The sequence below is a fragment of the Branchiostoma belcheri genome, unplaced genomic scaffold (assembly GCF_001625305.1).
Source record: "Branchiostoma belcheri isolate BF01 breed outbred unplaced genomic scaffold, Haploidv18h27 scaffold32, whole genome shotgun sequence".
Taxonomy (NCBI): domain Eukaryota; kingdom Metazoa; phylum Chordata; class Leptocardii; order Amphioxiformes; family Branchiostomatidae; genus Branchiostoma; species Branchiostoma belcheri.
Window position 1 is genome coordinate 106,741 of NW_017803932.1, and position 12,689 is coordinate 119,429.

The window sequence follows — 12,689 nt, forward strand, 5'->3', positions numbered from 1 at the left end:
AGACTTACAGATGCATGAAGCTGCTCAGAGTCAGAGGGAATCCGAACACAGCTCATTTTAAACTGACAAACATGTACACACGTGCAGAAATACTTACACTGCTCGGAGGTGTTCCGTGGTTGGTCAGTCTTGTTACTGCAGATGGACTGTCGTTCTCCCTGTCCACAGAGCTGGATCTGGACATACGATCCCGGACTGGGCTGCCTTTCCTTCTGTCTGCACTGAAGTCCAATGTGATTTCTTGGCTTCCTCGGCCACCAGACACCTGAGTCTTGGAGACTCTCGAGGAAGTATTGGAAGTTCTTGATGGCAAATCTTCACTTTTATAACTAAGTTTGGATATTGAATTAGTCCTTGGCAAGGTGTTCCTGGTCTTGTAAGGATCACTTTTACTGGTCGGGTCACTGGTTGATGAAAGTCTTTCAAATTTGCTTGTCAGGTCCGAGACGCTGTGTGACTTTGAACCACTTTCCAATTTTGTGATGGTCACGTGCGCGCCACCTGAAGCTGACGACGAATACCGCGAGGAACTCATGCTGCCGCCATACTTGTCACTAGTGTATCGATACGAGTCGTCATGTTTGTCAGTATGAACAGATTTGATAGGTGATGTTCTTGTGCTGCCATTGTAGGTGCCCCACCTGTCCTTTGGTATTCTGTTTCCTTCTCGATCAAGTGGTCCTGGGCCATTGGGAAGGGTGCGACTACTACTCGTGTAGCTCCGACCGTAAGTCGTGGTATAGTTGTCCGCTGGAGAAGGATCTCTCCTTCGATACGCAGAACCAGAAATGCTTTCGTTCCTTGACGGCATAAGGGATGATGATGATGGATAATTGTAGATACTTTGATACCGTTTTGACAGCAGTGTTGTGCTTCCACCCGCCATAGGAGAGCTCTCACGAATGGGTGACCTAACAGATCGGTACTCGGAGTAAGACATGCCACCAGAGAGTCACTGAAGTCGTATTATCGTTTGGACAGCTTTCTCTTCATAGTTCATATGGCTGTTTAATGAGATTTACATTAACATTCCAGAAATCTTGCGTCAAGCCCACTTCCTGTCCCTGGCTGGTTCACCCACACATACACACCGGTATGTCACTGTGCTGGTACCACCCTCCCAGAGTCGGGCAATCAGGCGGTCCAGCTAGCGCAGTCTTCGGGATTCCTGGCCTTCCTGTACCACAGATGAAAAGAAAAATGGACGTGATGCTAACTGTGGTCAGTTAGAGCAAACAGACATACCAAACAGACCGGGAAATCACGCCATACCAACACACCCCTTGACGTTTCTGTCTGTGTACCCACCTACCTCGCAAAGCGTCCTCAGTAAGTCGTCAGTTTGGGGCTTCTACTCTAGTGCCGCCTGATTAAAATGATCCAAAAACGTCAAATATCGTAGACGACGTCTTTATGTGGGTACGGCGAACATCCTGTCCGCGACAAGTGCCGGTTTGTTGCGTAGTCGTCGTCAAAGTGCAAAACGTCCGAGAATCATCATCGCCCGAGCCGCCATTATTAGATCAGTCACGTGACAGAAATTTTGAGATGTTTTCATGGCGACCCACTCTCGTGACCAGGATTGTTAGGAATGCTCTCTTCTCGTTTCCAGGGCACCTCATGCAGTCTTGGGAGGAGATTGGGGGTGAATCACAAGGGATTACCGTACACAATTGGTTTTCTTCCTTAGATAAAGAAGAAACATAGTATACTATGTGCTGAAGACATATTGTTTTTCCTCATGTTTCTTCTTCTTCTCCTGCTCCTCCTTCTCCTGCCATTTCTTTAAATTGAAGGGCCAAATAACATGAAATTTGGCATGAAAGTAGATTGGGCAAATACCCCATGCGTTTTTTTTTTCATTTTTGTGGTACAAGCTTTTAGAATGTTTTTTTTTTCTTTATAGCTTTTTGGCTGTGTTATAGAAAATGTACTACAGCAATGTGTTAACATATTTGGGCATGAGTCATTCAACTCATGTCATAAAAAGCAAATCAAGTACTTGGTCTAGTGAAGAGAACATTCTCCAACCTGGATGAGGTAACCTAGAAATTAAACTAGAAAGGCCGACATTTGCTTGGGAGCAAATACAGCATATTTCAGTCCATCTCCCTCCTACGCAAAAGTGGACTATTCCAAACTTACCCCAGTGCAAAACTGCAGTGCAAAGGTTCTCAAATAAATGAATTAGATAGTAGCTATATGAGAACAAAGATGTAAGAACAAGTACTTTGAATCTCGAAAGCTTTACTAATCTTATTATATGTTATTACAGGTATGCAAATACTAACAATGATGAGATTTGATACATTTTGAAGGTCTTAGGCACATAAAATTGATGATGTGTGGGTCATTACGCACGACTAAGGTGCAATGTGACCTCAGGTAACCCGCAATGGAACACGTGTTCCATGGCCAACGGCAGATGGAACGCGCCATTCTTTACATAAAACATGGAACGGGTACAGCACTTTTGGCCCTTTTTTGCTGAAAATAGCCATTAAAGTCCCCCAAATGAGTCATTTGGAAGTGGTGTATGCCAAATACGTGACTGCTATTCTGTAGACACACGTTCAAGGTACCCTTATACCGAATTTCAGATCATTTGGTTGTAACATCAGGGCTCAGGATTCAAAAATCCTTTTTTTTTTTTTTCGAAAAATGTTCCCAAAAACCTTCATAAAATTTTTTTAAAGGCATGTTTCAAAAAAATGAAAAAAAAACTCTGGGGGTATTTGCCCACTCTACCTCCATGCCAAATTTCAGGTCATTTGGCTGAATGATGGCTGAGTTGAATCCCTCTGACCGAGTTAGGCAGGAAGAGGAGAAGGAGGAGAAACATGAGGGAATTCGAACACAATATATTTCATCCATACCATGGTATGGACTGAAATATAATTAAAAATCCTAACCAATAATGTTAGGACAGCTATCCAACTGTTGTCACTTCATACTATAGTTATATCAACGTAAAGGATTGTTTTCCCTTGTGTAGTTCTCCTTCTTTCCCTGCCATGTCGTAAAATGTGGTGAAGCCATCCGCTGCATTTGCTCCAAAGCAAATGTCGGCCTTTCTAGTTAATAGTTATATTCATGTAACCGACTTCTTTTTCTGGCTACTAGGTCATTAGGAAAAAAACGTCACATGGCGACTTCCTGCCCCGCTAGAATCATTTCCCAGTCAGAAGATGTTCGCGTGATAATAGTGCATGGCTGGAGGCATGCCAAGGCTGTGTCAAAAGCAGCGACTCAATTATGTTTATTCTCCAAAAGCCAAACGCCATAGATACATGTACTCGTACTCGTGCCCGATGATTAAGAACAAACAACAACATTGCACATGAATAAAAGAGCAACTCCAAAGACCATACATGTATGTCGTGGTCCAATATGCATATATGCGACTACGGATCTCGAGCTCTCTCTCTAGCTCTCGAGCGCGCGTATTTGGGTGTCGTTCATTAGCCTCTACCAAGCTTCGGAAAGCGGCTGGAGACTGTAGAACTGCAAACTGTACTCTTATCGTGGACCAACTCTCCTGACATGTCATCTGTCTCAGTTTGGCTAATTTCTACTCTTTCCAACCGCTTCCGAAGCTGGTAGAGGTTAGTCGTTCATGAATTAATAATTCCGTACATGAATCAGTACAAAAAATTAACATCACGAAGCTGTTGTCAGAATGTTTACTTTCATTTCGGCCCAACTTATCGTCAAAGTTACGTCTACCAGTTGCAGGTGCGTATTCTCTGGGTATTTATGGACCTTCCTCCATGTGTGGTGTGTCAAGTCAATATTTCTCTCATCTTACCCCTCCCACAGTATCTCATGTTTGGCTTTGATCTTTCCCTTAAAGATTTTCATCTCGACATGACATCAGACTTGGCAAGTGTTCAACTCCCTTAAACGCCCTGGAAAGGGCGCGGCGTGGCGCAGAGGCGCGGGCAGAGGCGTGTGTGTACCGCGTGACCAGCTTGTGATCGGCCGGAGCAGACACAGCAGCTTTTTTGGGTAAGACCATTTTTGATATCGTTCACGTTTTCGATCTCGGCCCAGTCTCAATGGCTTCATTAAGGCGGGAAACTAAAACTATCTGATGAATAACCATTCGTTTAAAAGGTCAAATATATGGTGCTGTCTGAGAAATGGAAGTTGATGTAAAATTTGATAGCGTCTTCCTTATTTGGGGGTACTATTACTGGCCGTAACGTACGTTACACGTCCCCCTGTTGGTTTTTTAGGAGATGAAGGTCACGTTTTATTTACTGTTTACTATCCTTTTGTAGATATTTAGGTCATCGTACTTAGAAGTAAATATCAATCAGTTGAAAGTTAGAACTGCTGCAGAGATTGGGGACAACGCCCATCATTGCTCATCATTTCGGATTTACAGCTTTGAACCGTTGCCAGTAAGTGCCCTTTCAATAAGTCTGACGTGTACATATTAGGAGGAATGGGGAAGGAAGTAACAATCGGAATGAGGGACGTGGCCCTGAAGCAGCGTTTGAAAATAGTAGATCTACTCAATATACCGTGACAGTTGTTTATGACAGCTTTCAGCAAGTAGGTCCTTTGTTGTCAAAGAAGAAAATAATTTTTAACCCTTTCACAACGGATAGCTTTAGCGCTTTCTATCTATATTGTGACCAGTATAAACACTTGTCAAAATAACCTTAGTTCTTATTCTATGAACCACAACCCGAAACAACAAGCCCTCTTCCCTTGCTCACGGCAGTCTAGATGCGGCAAGTCGAGTGCTATCGAATCAGATTGTACTTATCATAGTCCGCCGTTTATATGAAGGATCAGGACAAAATCCAATGTCAACGGGGTTAGCGCGCACTTATTAGTCTGGAGTTTTGAATTTAGCTATAGTATGAACGTACAATGACCGTACAGCGCATTTGGCTCATTGACATTGTCGGTTCAGTACCAATGATATCTGCTAGAGGGCAGTGCAGCACTAAAGTTGTGTTGACGTGATGTGCAAGTTCGGAACCAAGCTTGAAATATGTATCTTGTGTCACAGCAGACGAATGAGAACAACAACACTCTATTTGATGCATCGATTATATATACCTAGTTTCTAGACCATTGATGATAATGTGGTTACAGATCTGAGAAAGGAAACATACTCTCCTTTGCCAAAGGTGTCAACTGGCACAGGTTCAGATAAACCAATTTACTCATAATCAAGTCTGAGTCACCATTGTCATAATCCCGCCAAAAGGTCTGCAGTTCACTAGTACTGATCAAATTTATGTATAAAAACTGAAAAAGTAAAAAAAAATGGGAAGACTTAATACAGATAGATTCAATCAAAAATAGACAGAACTTCTGAAGATGTCTCTTAAGTACAAAATTATACGGAAACGTGGTCGCAATATTCGTGCTGTGATTTGGAGCGCATGCGTGGTGGCTCCCCCATCATTACCACCTGGTGCTGTGCCGGTAAGCCGAACCTTTCCTTTGTTCTTGAGCGCACAAAGAAAGAAGGTCGCTGTGTCTTCCCACGTACGCATCTAGCTAGGTGAGTCAACCTGTACAATTACTATGGGATCAAAGGACAGTATTCAAGGCCCTGGTTAGTTCAGTGAAACTGGTTTATCCAGGTCTGGGTCTGTCCATTGTAGGATTAGAAAGGTAATGGCAGTACGGACAGGGGAATGGGCTCCAGATAGTTAGCTACCATGGATGCTGTCATTGCATCGTGTTTGGACATCTTTAACGTTGTTCTTTGCTTTCTGACAACCCGTTTAGGTCTCTTTTCCTCCTTTACTTTCCGTTGGCTTTAAATGGCATTGTCACGATAAATGTTCCTTGCGAAACACCCCCTCATCATATACTTTCTGTGGTCTCTTCCTTCATTTACCTTGAAATCAGGGCGTGTCATAACTTACATACCTGTGCACAGATGTGTTGCAATTGTTAGCCATCTTTGTATCCTCGCCACAGACCGAGGCGCACCCTGTCAGTGTCCTCCGCAACTTACATAGGCAAATACCAGGTACTTTTTTAGTTCCTTATGAATCAAGTTTTGTTATCCAGATCAAAAAAATGTCTCTAAACGCCCATCAGATGTACTTATATGGCTTCAGGTTAATTCGCGCGCCCATTCACTGTGTTCGTCTCAAGTTGTGGTGCGTGTTTTGTCTTCGTCTTCGCTCGAGCTCCACCAGGGTTCAGTTCAGTTCAGTTACGTCAAAGCACTACAAAAATACGTTCAAGCCAAAGTCATACATGTGCTTGAAAATTACGTTATCTGTTCATTTAGCCGTCAGTTAGATTATCCAAGTCAGATACATACACTAATGTATACGTAGATATTCATACTAATCATAGATAGACATTTTGCCACGTTATTCGGCCAACAACAACATACATAACATCTGTTCTGCATTCTGCAGGTTTCTACAGGTTTCAACAGCTGTTCCTTGATCGGTTTAACAAGTGGCAAAGATGAAAACAATTCTGGCAATCCTGCTTGTTGGAGGTAAGTCTTGATAGCTTTAGGTTATTGGTAATCTGTCGTTAGTGTAGCGTCTAGTTAGAGACCCATAGATGCCAATCGCTCTGGGTTGTTTTTGCCGTTGAGTAGGAATGATCAAACCTGTATGATAAGATATCGGTAGAAGTTTGGTGTTTAGCAGCCATGTTGTGTGTTAACGTTATGTTGATCCCGTTACGCATTTTTCATACGATTAATCTACATTAGCGCGGTGAATGAAATATGTCAGCTGTGACTCAGCGGTTGACGATTGTCGTATACACTGAAAAATTATCAGAGGTTTGCCTCAAAGGTGGTTCTATTCGTAAATATGCTTGGTGGTTCTATTCGTAGATATACACAATTTCCCTTTTTCGTCATGGTAAGTTTATGACAACATACAGATAGCACGACGACGCTTGGCTTGAATGAGGAAAGTCAGTGTGTTCTTCTTTGGCAAGCGCAGAAACGTGTTGCGTGTGTGGTATCATGGGCTCTGATATTTAAACAAGTTGAATCAGAAACGGCCGCGGTATGAACTGAAAATAAGAGCTCTATTCGACTCTACTGAAAACGGTAGCCATTGTTGATAGTTAGGTCTGACGCAGATTGTGATCAGTTTCATACCCGAGGCAGAATATACTGTTCGTATGAGTGTCCGCACACATGTATCTCAATTCCCGCCCAGGACAAAACCAGTAACAGTTGAGAACACGGGACAGGTTTCCGTGTCCACAACATGGAAATTAAAGAATTTTCACACGTCTGGACTCCTTTGTTTTCTTTTTTAAAACACCGCTTTAGCAGAATTTGCTGTTTGACTTTTGTGTAGCTACGTTTACTTGTATGTGAATCCAGTCACACAGTACGTTAGGTGTCTAACGAAGTGTAAACTGTCTCGACAATTGTACACGCATCATTGCATGTAGAAAGGCAAGAATGTTTGGGTGTTTTCATTAGTAATCTCAGTGCCACATTGCTACACTTTCCATTCTTCATACTGATGGAAGGTTCGAGAATAAAGGTTTAAAATTCATACCCTTCAAAGGCCTTCATATATGAAGAAGTAGTGGGATCCATTCAGAGTGACAAATTATGGAAGAATGAAGGCATTTGTCTGGGGCATGCTATCACGGGCATTATCAACACATTAGATTAATGTGTTAATAAAAGCATTATACCGAATGAAAACTGTGTATGTGTTTGACGATGGGACTATAACCTCATTGATGGGACGCCAGACAGAGACGATGCTGTAGAACTGCTGCCACCGTCTCAATGGCGACAGCATATCTAATCGTACGAAATCACGTCGATATGACGACTCACGCACAGTGGAGTGTGCTTTAAAATTGTCGAATTGGAACAGATCAGACGACGAAACAATCGTTTGTGTCTTTGTTATTTGATTCTTTGAATCGAGTAACCAAACCCCAAGGTTATGGTCTGATGAATAGGACCACAATTGATAGCGTGCCAACTGGCTGAGAACTGTCGGCTCACCTGTACAGACAGAACAATGCCGTGTCAGAACAGTGTCAGACACCATTTTGGCAAAGGGAACGTCCCTATGGTGTTGTCATACAGAATACATAAATCTCATAGCCATGTGTGTAATTACACATCCTGCTTAACCTTGTGATGGATAGCCTGACAGGTAAAGCTAAAACATTACAACCCCATACCCGGAGTCAGAGTGGCCGACTTTGAATAGTCAAAAAAACGGCTAAACTTATGTAAATCTAGCAGTCCAAACCCGAGTTTTTCGTGGACTGTACACTAGTTTGTAGTGTGTATGGTCTGTGCTTGTCGTGTCCATTCTTGTGAGTTATGACGTATCTACTGTTGTTGACAGCATTTGTGGGTCTGGGAGGAGCCCTGCAGTGTCGGAAGTGTTCCGTCACCTTCACTGACGACTCCGACTGCAAGAACAACGTCTCTGCAGTCATGTCTGAGACCTGCCCTCAGAACCAATCATACTGCTACGTAAGTAACGAAGTCGTACTTTACTATTGAAACAACAACAACAGGTGAACAAGAAACAAATCTAAAACAAAAAGACACATTCCAAGAAAAGTACATCGTTCTTGATTGTATTATACAATGGCACCTAGCCTTCGGCCAAAATACTTCAGGCTACCGTTCGCTATTATATACGTGTATCAAGAGTACGTGTTGTAAAAAGTTGTTTACCAAATAAAACATTGTTTTGCCTTGTATATCTTCCAAAATGCCACTCAAGTCGGTAACGTCACGTACACACCTTTCGTGCAGGTCCGGGTGACGACTGTCGCCACGCTTCGGACCCACGTGTCGCGAGGCTGCGCCAGCTCATGCGACGTCACCGACGACTGCAAGAACATCATCGGCACGGGCGACTGCTACCGCTGCTGCACCACCGACAACTGCAACTTCGAGACGCCTGACTACGGTGGCGCCAGCGCCGTCCACGTGTCTCTCACTGTGCTGATCGCCGCTGCCATCGGCACCATAGCTTCTGTTCTGTGATAGGGACACAAGCAGTGCACGAACAACGCCACGATATCTACCATAGCATCATTGTCATAAAATGTTCAACATCACCAGACCCAGGCCAACAACTGCATTTCGAAATGAACCTAGAGTAGAGATCTAAACTTCATATCTATTTCAGCGAATAATATCAAAGCTCTATGCAAATGTGAGTGAATTATGTGAATTAAGTCGTCTGTTAAAACTTTCATAACAACATGAGTGGTAGTACAAAACTGACTGTTTCAACCAAACACCTGTCATCCTCTGTCCGGACTACTTTCTAACTTGAGCGGCTGTTGCCCTGGGACCGGCGGGTATCACTGGCGTTGTTCTCATATGTTTGTGATAGTCTTACTAAAATGATTTGTTCATGATGTTCTCCTTGTTTGATCAAGCGGAACTGACGTTACACAAATCCATACGTACTTAATAAAGAAACGCATTATATTAATCTGACATTAAGGCTTTCATTTTAAGATGTCTACTTTGTTAGAAGTGATGGTATTTTGACCTGATGACGTGGGGAGCTACGACTCTTAAAGAGAGATTGACTGGCTCGCCCCTCTAACATTGACAGACCATAAAAGTGTTAAGACGAACAAGACACACAAGAGAATTAAGATTCGTTGGGAAGATTTTACTCTAGAACCTGCATCCCTCTTAAATAAAATTGTCTGGACCGGTACGAAATAGAACAGTTTTATTGAGTTAAAGTGCCCTTAACAAATTCCCCCTATCGAAGTAAGCTGAAATGCCACCATAATAATTGAAAAATAACTGGAAAATAAATAATGACAGGGTAAGAGCAGTCAACAGAGAAAAATATAGACGTAAAAATTTGAGAAGAGAAATAGTTGACATGATAAATATCTATTTGTGTAACACAAAGTGTGATTTAGAATACAATGTAGTTTCCAACGAAAGACATTCTATAGGACAAATGATATGCCGGCAATTCCTGATGCAGTCATCAAATAAAGTAACTTTGCGCATATGTTACCTTTCATGCCTCGCCTTTTGGTGTTGCTGTCTTTTATCATCACCATATAAACTGATAGAAACATTCAACTCATGACATTTATTTGTGTGCTATCATCAACTCCTGGCAGTTGTCGACTCCGACTATTGACTATCCATGCTTCCTTAGGAAAGGGATACAGAGTAAGGAAGTCATCAGCTAGATATGATAGTGCCTCTCAATGAGCATAGTACCGCAACATGGTATCTTCACGGTCTAGTAAGTCATGATGAAAAGAAGTCTTAAATCCAAGATCCTAACTACTAGAAAGAAGTGAACTTTACATTAATTGCTCGACAGTCGTACAATGTAAAATGTATGGGAACTGTGACAAGGCAATCAATACAATATCAATCCAAAAGATTTGAAAGCCCTATTCTATATGACTCACTCAGACTTGGATGACCTTACTTCCAACCGAAAACACAGAAGCACTACCACAGCCTGGCCACATTCCATGAACATGTTGACGTGACCCAACCGACGACCTTACCTGAGCACCGAGCCGAACCGTGTAGATCAACACGCAACACAGGGTAACCCCATAAACACACGGGTTACCATCTCTCCAGCTGCTTCGTATTAACACCTCTCCGTAAAGTCACGGACACTGCAGCTGCTGCCGTTAGCTATACACCGATGAAAAGTTTCAGGTGTCAGGAGTACGTTTTTTATTCCAGATAGCAGTAACAGGCACATGTCTCAAACTATAGTGTTCTTTTTTGGTACAACTTGTGTACTCACATTAATCCTAATCAGTAAACAGTAATACCGAATGGCGAAACTCAACTAGGTTCCTCAGTCCTGTTTTTCTCTGGGGTGATATTTGTGAGAGTTTGGGCACCAGCCAACTGGGTCGTGTTACCCGCATGAAGAAGGCGTTTAGCAGTCGTGTTGTTGCTACATCCGACACTACTGCGCACTTTGGGCCTCCACGTTGCTTTCGCGGACTGGACGCAAACATCATGAAGGGGCGTGTTGTTTCAGCGCTTTCTGTTATCTTCTTCATAATGAACGGTAAGAGTTTTTACAAATTAGATACGAGTAACCCGGTCATCACCTATAGACGCGAGGGGTTTGTAACGACCACGGTGCCGTTTGAGAGTTGGAGAGACTTGAGATGAAAGATCAAATCTATCAACTTTATTGCTCAACAACTGTAGCTGGTACAGTGTATGGCAAAGAATCAACAATGGTACATACACAAACTAATACTAAAATATGATTCTAACGAGCTAATCTATTGTGTTTTCTTAGGAAGAGTATTATAAATTCTGTAATTCAGGGGATATATCAGCTATTTACAATATGGTGTCGCTTTTGTAGTGATTCAAATATGAATTTTCCAACGTACACTGATAACTGAGTAGGACATGAAAGGAGCATATTAAAGATATCTGATTTTGATTGACTTGAGATGAAAGATGACCGAGAGCTAAAGGGGCACCTGATACCATCTACGGTTAAAAAACGTTGTCCTTATTTTTGTTTAGGCTCGCATTCAGATACGATATCCTTTTCGCTGCATTTTCAAAGGAAACAGCATTTATCTGGAGAATATAGAGCGTTAGGAACACATTCTGCGATACGTAGACAGACCCAGGAACCAAGCTAGGGCGCAAACGACTAACACGACAGAAAGATGACTCTATAGAGAATCCATTTCCCAAGCTGTATATGTAACGAGTTTTCCAGAAAGATGACATTCACGCCCAGTGTATTTCCAGGTTGTGTGGTGGCGGCCCTACAGTGCTATTCCTGCTCAACTACTCAAGTCAACTCCTCAGTCTGTGGCAGGCGTGTGACCAAAACTGACCTGACCACATGCGGGGAATCAGGGAAGTTTTGCTATGTGAGTTCTGTCGTGTTTGTTAGCAAACGGGTCTCGTCAAAATGAGCTGAGTATTTCATCATATGCAACTGGCACAGTTTTTTTTTCAAATCTAGGCTGTTTAACTGTATGATGAACTCGAAAGAGCATCATTAGTGATCTGAGCGTTTTTCTTTGTAGACAAGCAAAACACCCAGCGAGCAACAAATGATACCGTGCAGTAGCGCCGTCTGTCTACATGATATTGTACTACAACACCAGCACCTGCTGTTTCCCCCTAAGTTATCTATATATTATACTTACACATTTATTTGAATGACGGTGTTTCCTGGTGAAGGTTGATGTGGTGACAGTGGGATCTGTCCCCATCTGGTTGGAGCGTGGCTGTACCGGCAGCTGTGCCGTGTCTGACACCTGTAGGAGCAGTAGTGACGGTACCGGGGTCTGTAGGGACTGTTGTCAGGGGGAGGGGTGTAACAGTGGGGTTCCTAACACTGACTGGACAGGACCCGATCGTGCAGGTTGGTTGAAATGTTAATAACCGTCATTAGTCAACAATCTTCCCCTAATACTGTCGCGGTTTTACAATATAACTACAAGAAAGTGGTGTTGACGAGCTGAAAGAACAAATTTAAAAGCTGAATATTTCATGGGATTGTTACTTTTCAGCTTAAAGTCTACGATGTTTCTCTTGCAACTGCGTTGTAAGTGTATTTGTGACTCTCTACATAGTTAAGTAAATGACATTGACTATGTCACTGCCACTGTATATTCCACCCAGTGACCAGTTGTGGAGGGACGTTTTTGGAAGATTCTGGCACCATCTCGTCCCCAGGTTATCC

General features: G+C 42.7%; 3 protein-coding genes across 5 annotated transcripts in view; 2 read left to right on the forward strand and 1 right to left on the reverse strand.

Moving 5' to 3' along the window:
- The window catches only part of LOC109474995 (ubiquitin carboxyl-terminal hydrolase 2-like), a 19,039-nt gene extending 18,459 nt beyond the window's left edge, over window positions 1-580 (reverse strand). Inside the window, exon 1 of the mRNA XM_019775517.1 lies at window positions 98-580. Coding sequence (XP_019631076.1) covers window positions 98-535 — 438 coding nt within the window. The 5' untranslated portion in view covers window positions 536-580. The remainder of the gene's footprint in view (window positions 1-97) is intronic.
- A 3,393-nt stretch (window positions 581-3,973) lies between these two features.
- Window positions 3,974-9,997, forward strand: LOC109475021 (probable weak neurotoxin 3FTx-Lio1). 3 transcript variants are annotated; one of them, XM_019775554.1, is made up of 5 exons: window positions 3,974-4,008; window positions 5,953-6,004; window positions 6,405-6,490; window positions 8,340-8,470; window positions 8,759-9,997. In XM_019775554.1, the coding sequence occupies exons 3-5, from the start codon at window positions 6,457-6,459 to the stop codon at window positions 8,990-8,992; spliced, it is 399 nt and encodes a 132-aa protein (XP_019631113.1). In that variant the 5' UTR covers window positions 3,974-4,008; window positions 5,953-6,004; window positions 6,405-6,456; the 3' UTR covers window positions 8,993-9,997. The 3 variants fall into 3 exon arrangements, with proteins under 3 accessions (XP_019631113.1, XP_019631111.1, XP_019631112.1); XM_019775552.1 differs by lacking the exon at window positions 3,974-4,008 and adding an exon at window positions 5,417-5,527; XM_019775553.1 differs by lacking the exon at window positions 3,974-4,008 and adding an exon at window positions 5,420-5,448.
- An 885-nt stretch (window positions 9,998-10,882) lies between these two features.
- On the forward strand, window positions 10,883-12,684 carry LOC109474894 (keratin-associated protein 5-7-like; the record flags this gene model as incomplete). Its single annotated transcript, XM_019775366.1, has 4 exons — window positions 10,883-11,033; window positions 11,744-11,868; window positions 12,185-12,368; window positions 12,629-12,684. Coding segments are annotated over exons 1-4 (513 nt in total), but the record flags the coding sequence as incomplete, so codon positions are not given.
- Between the last annotated feature and the right edge of the window lie 5 nt (window positions 12,685-12,689).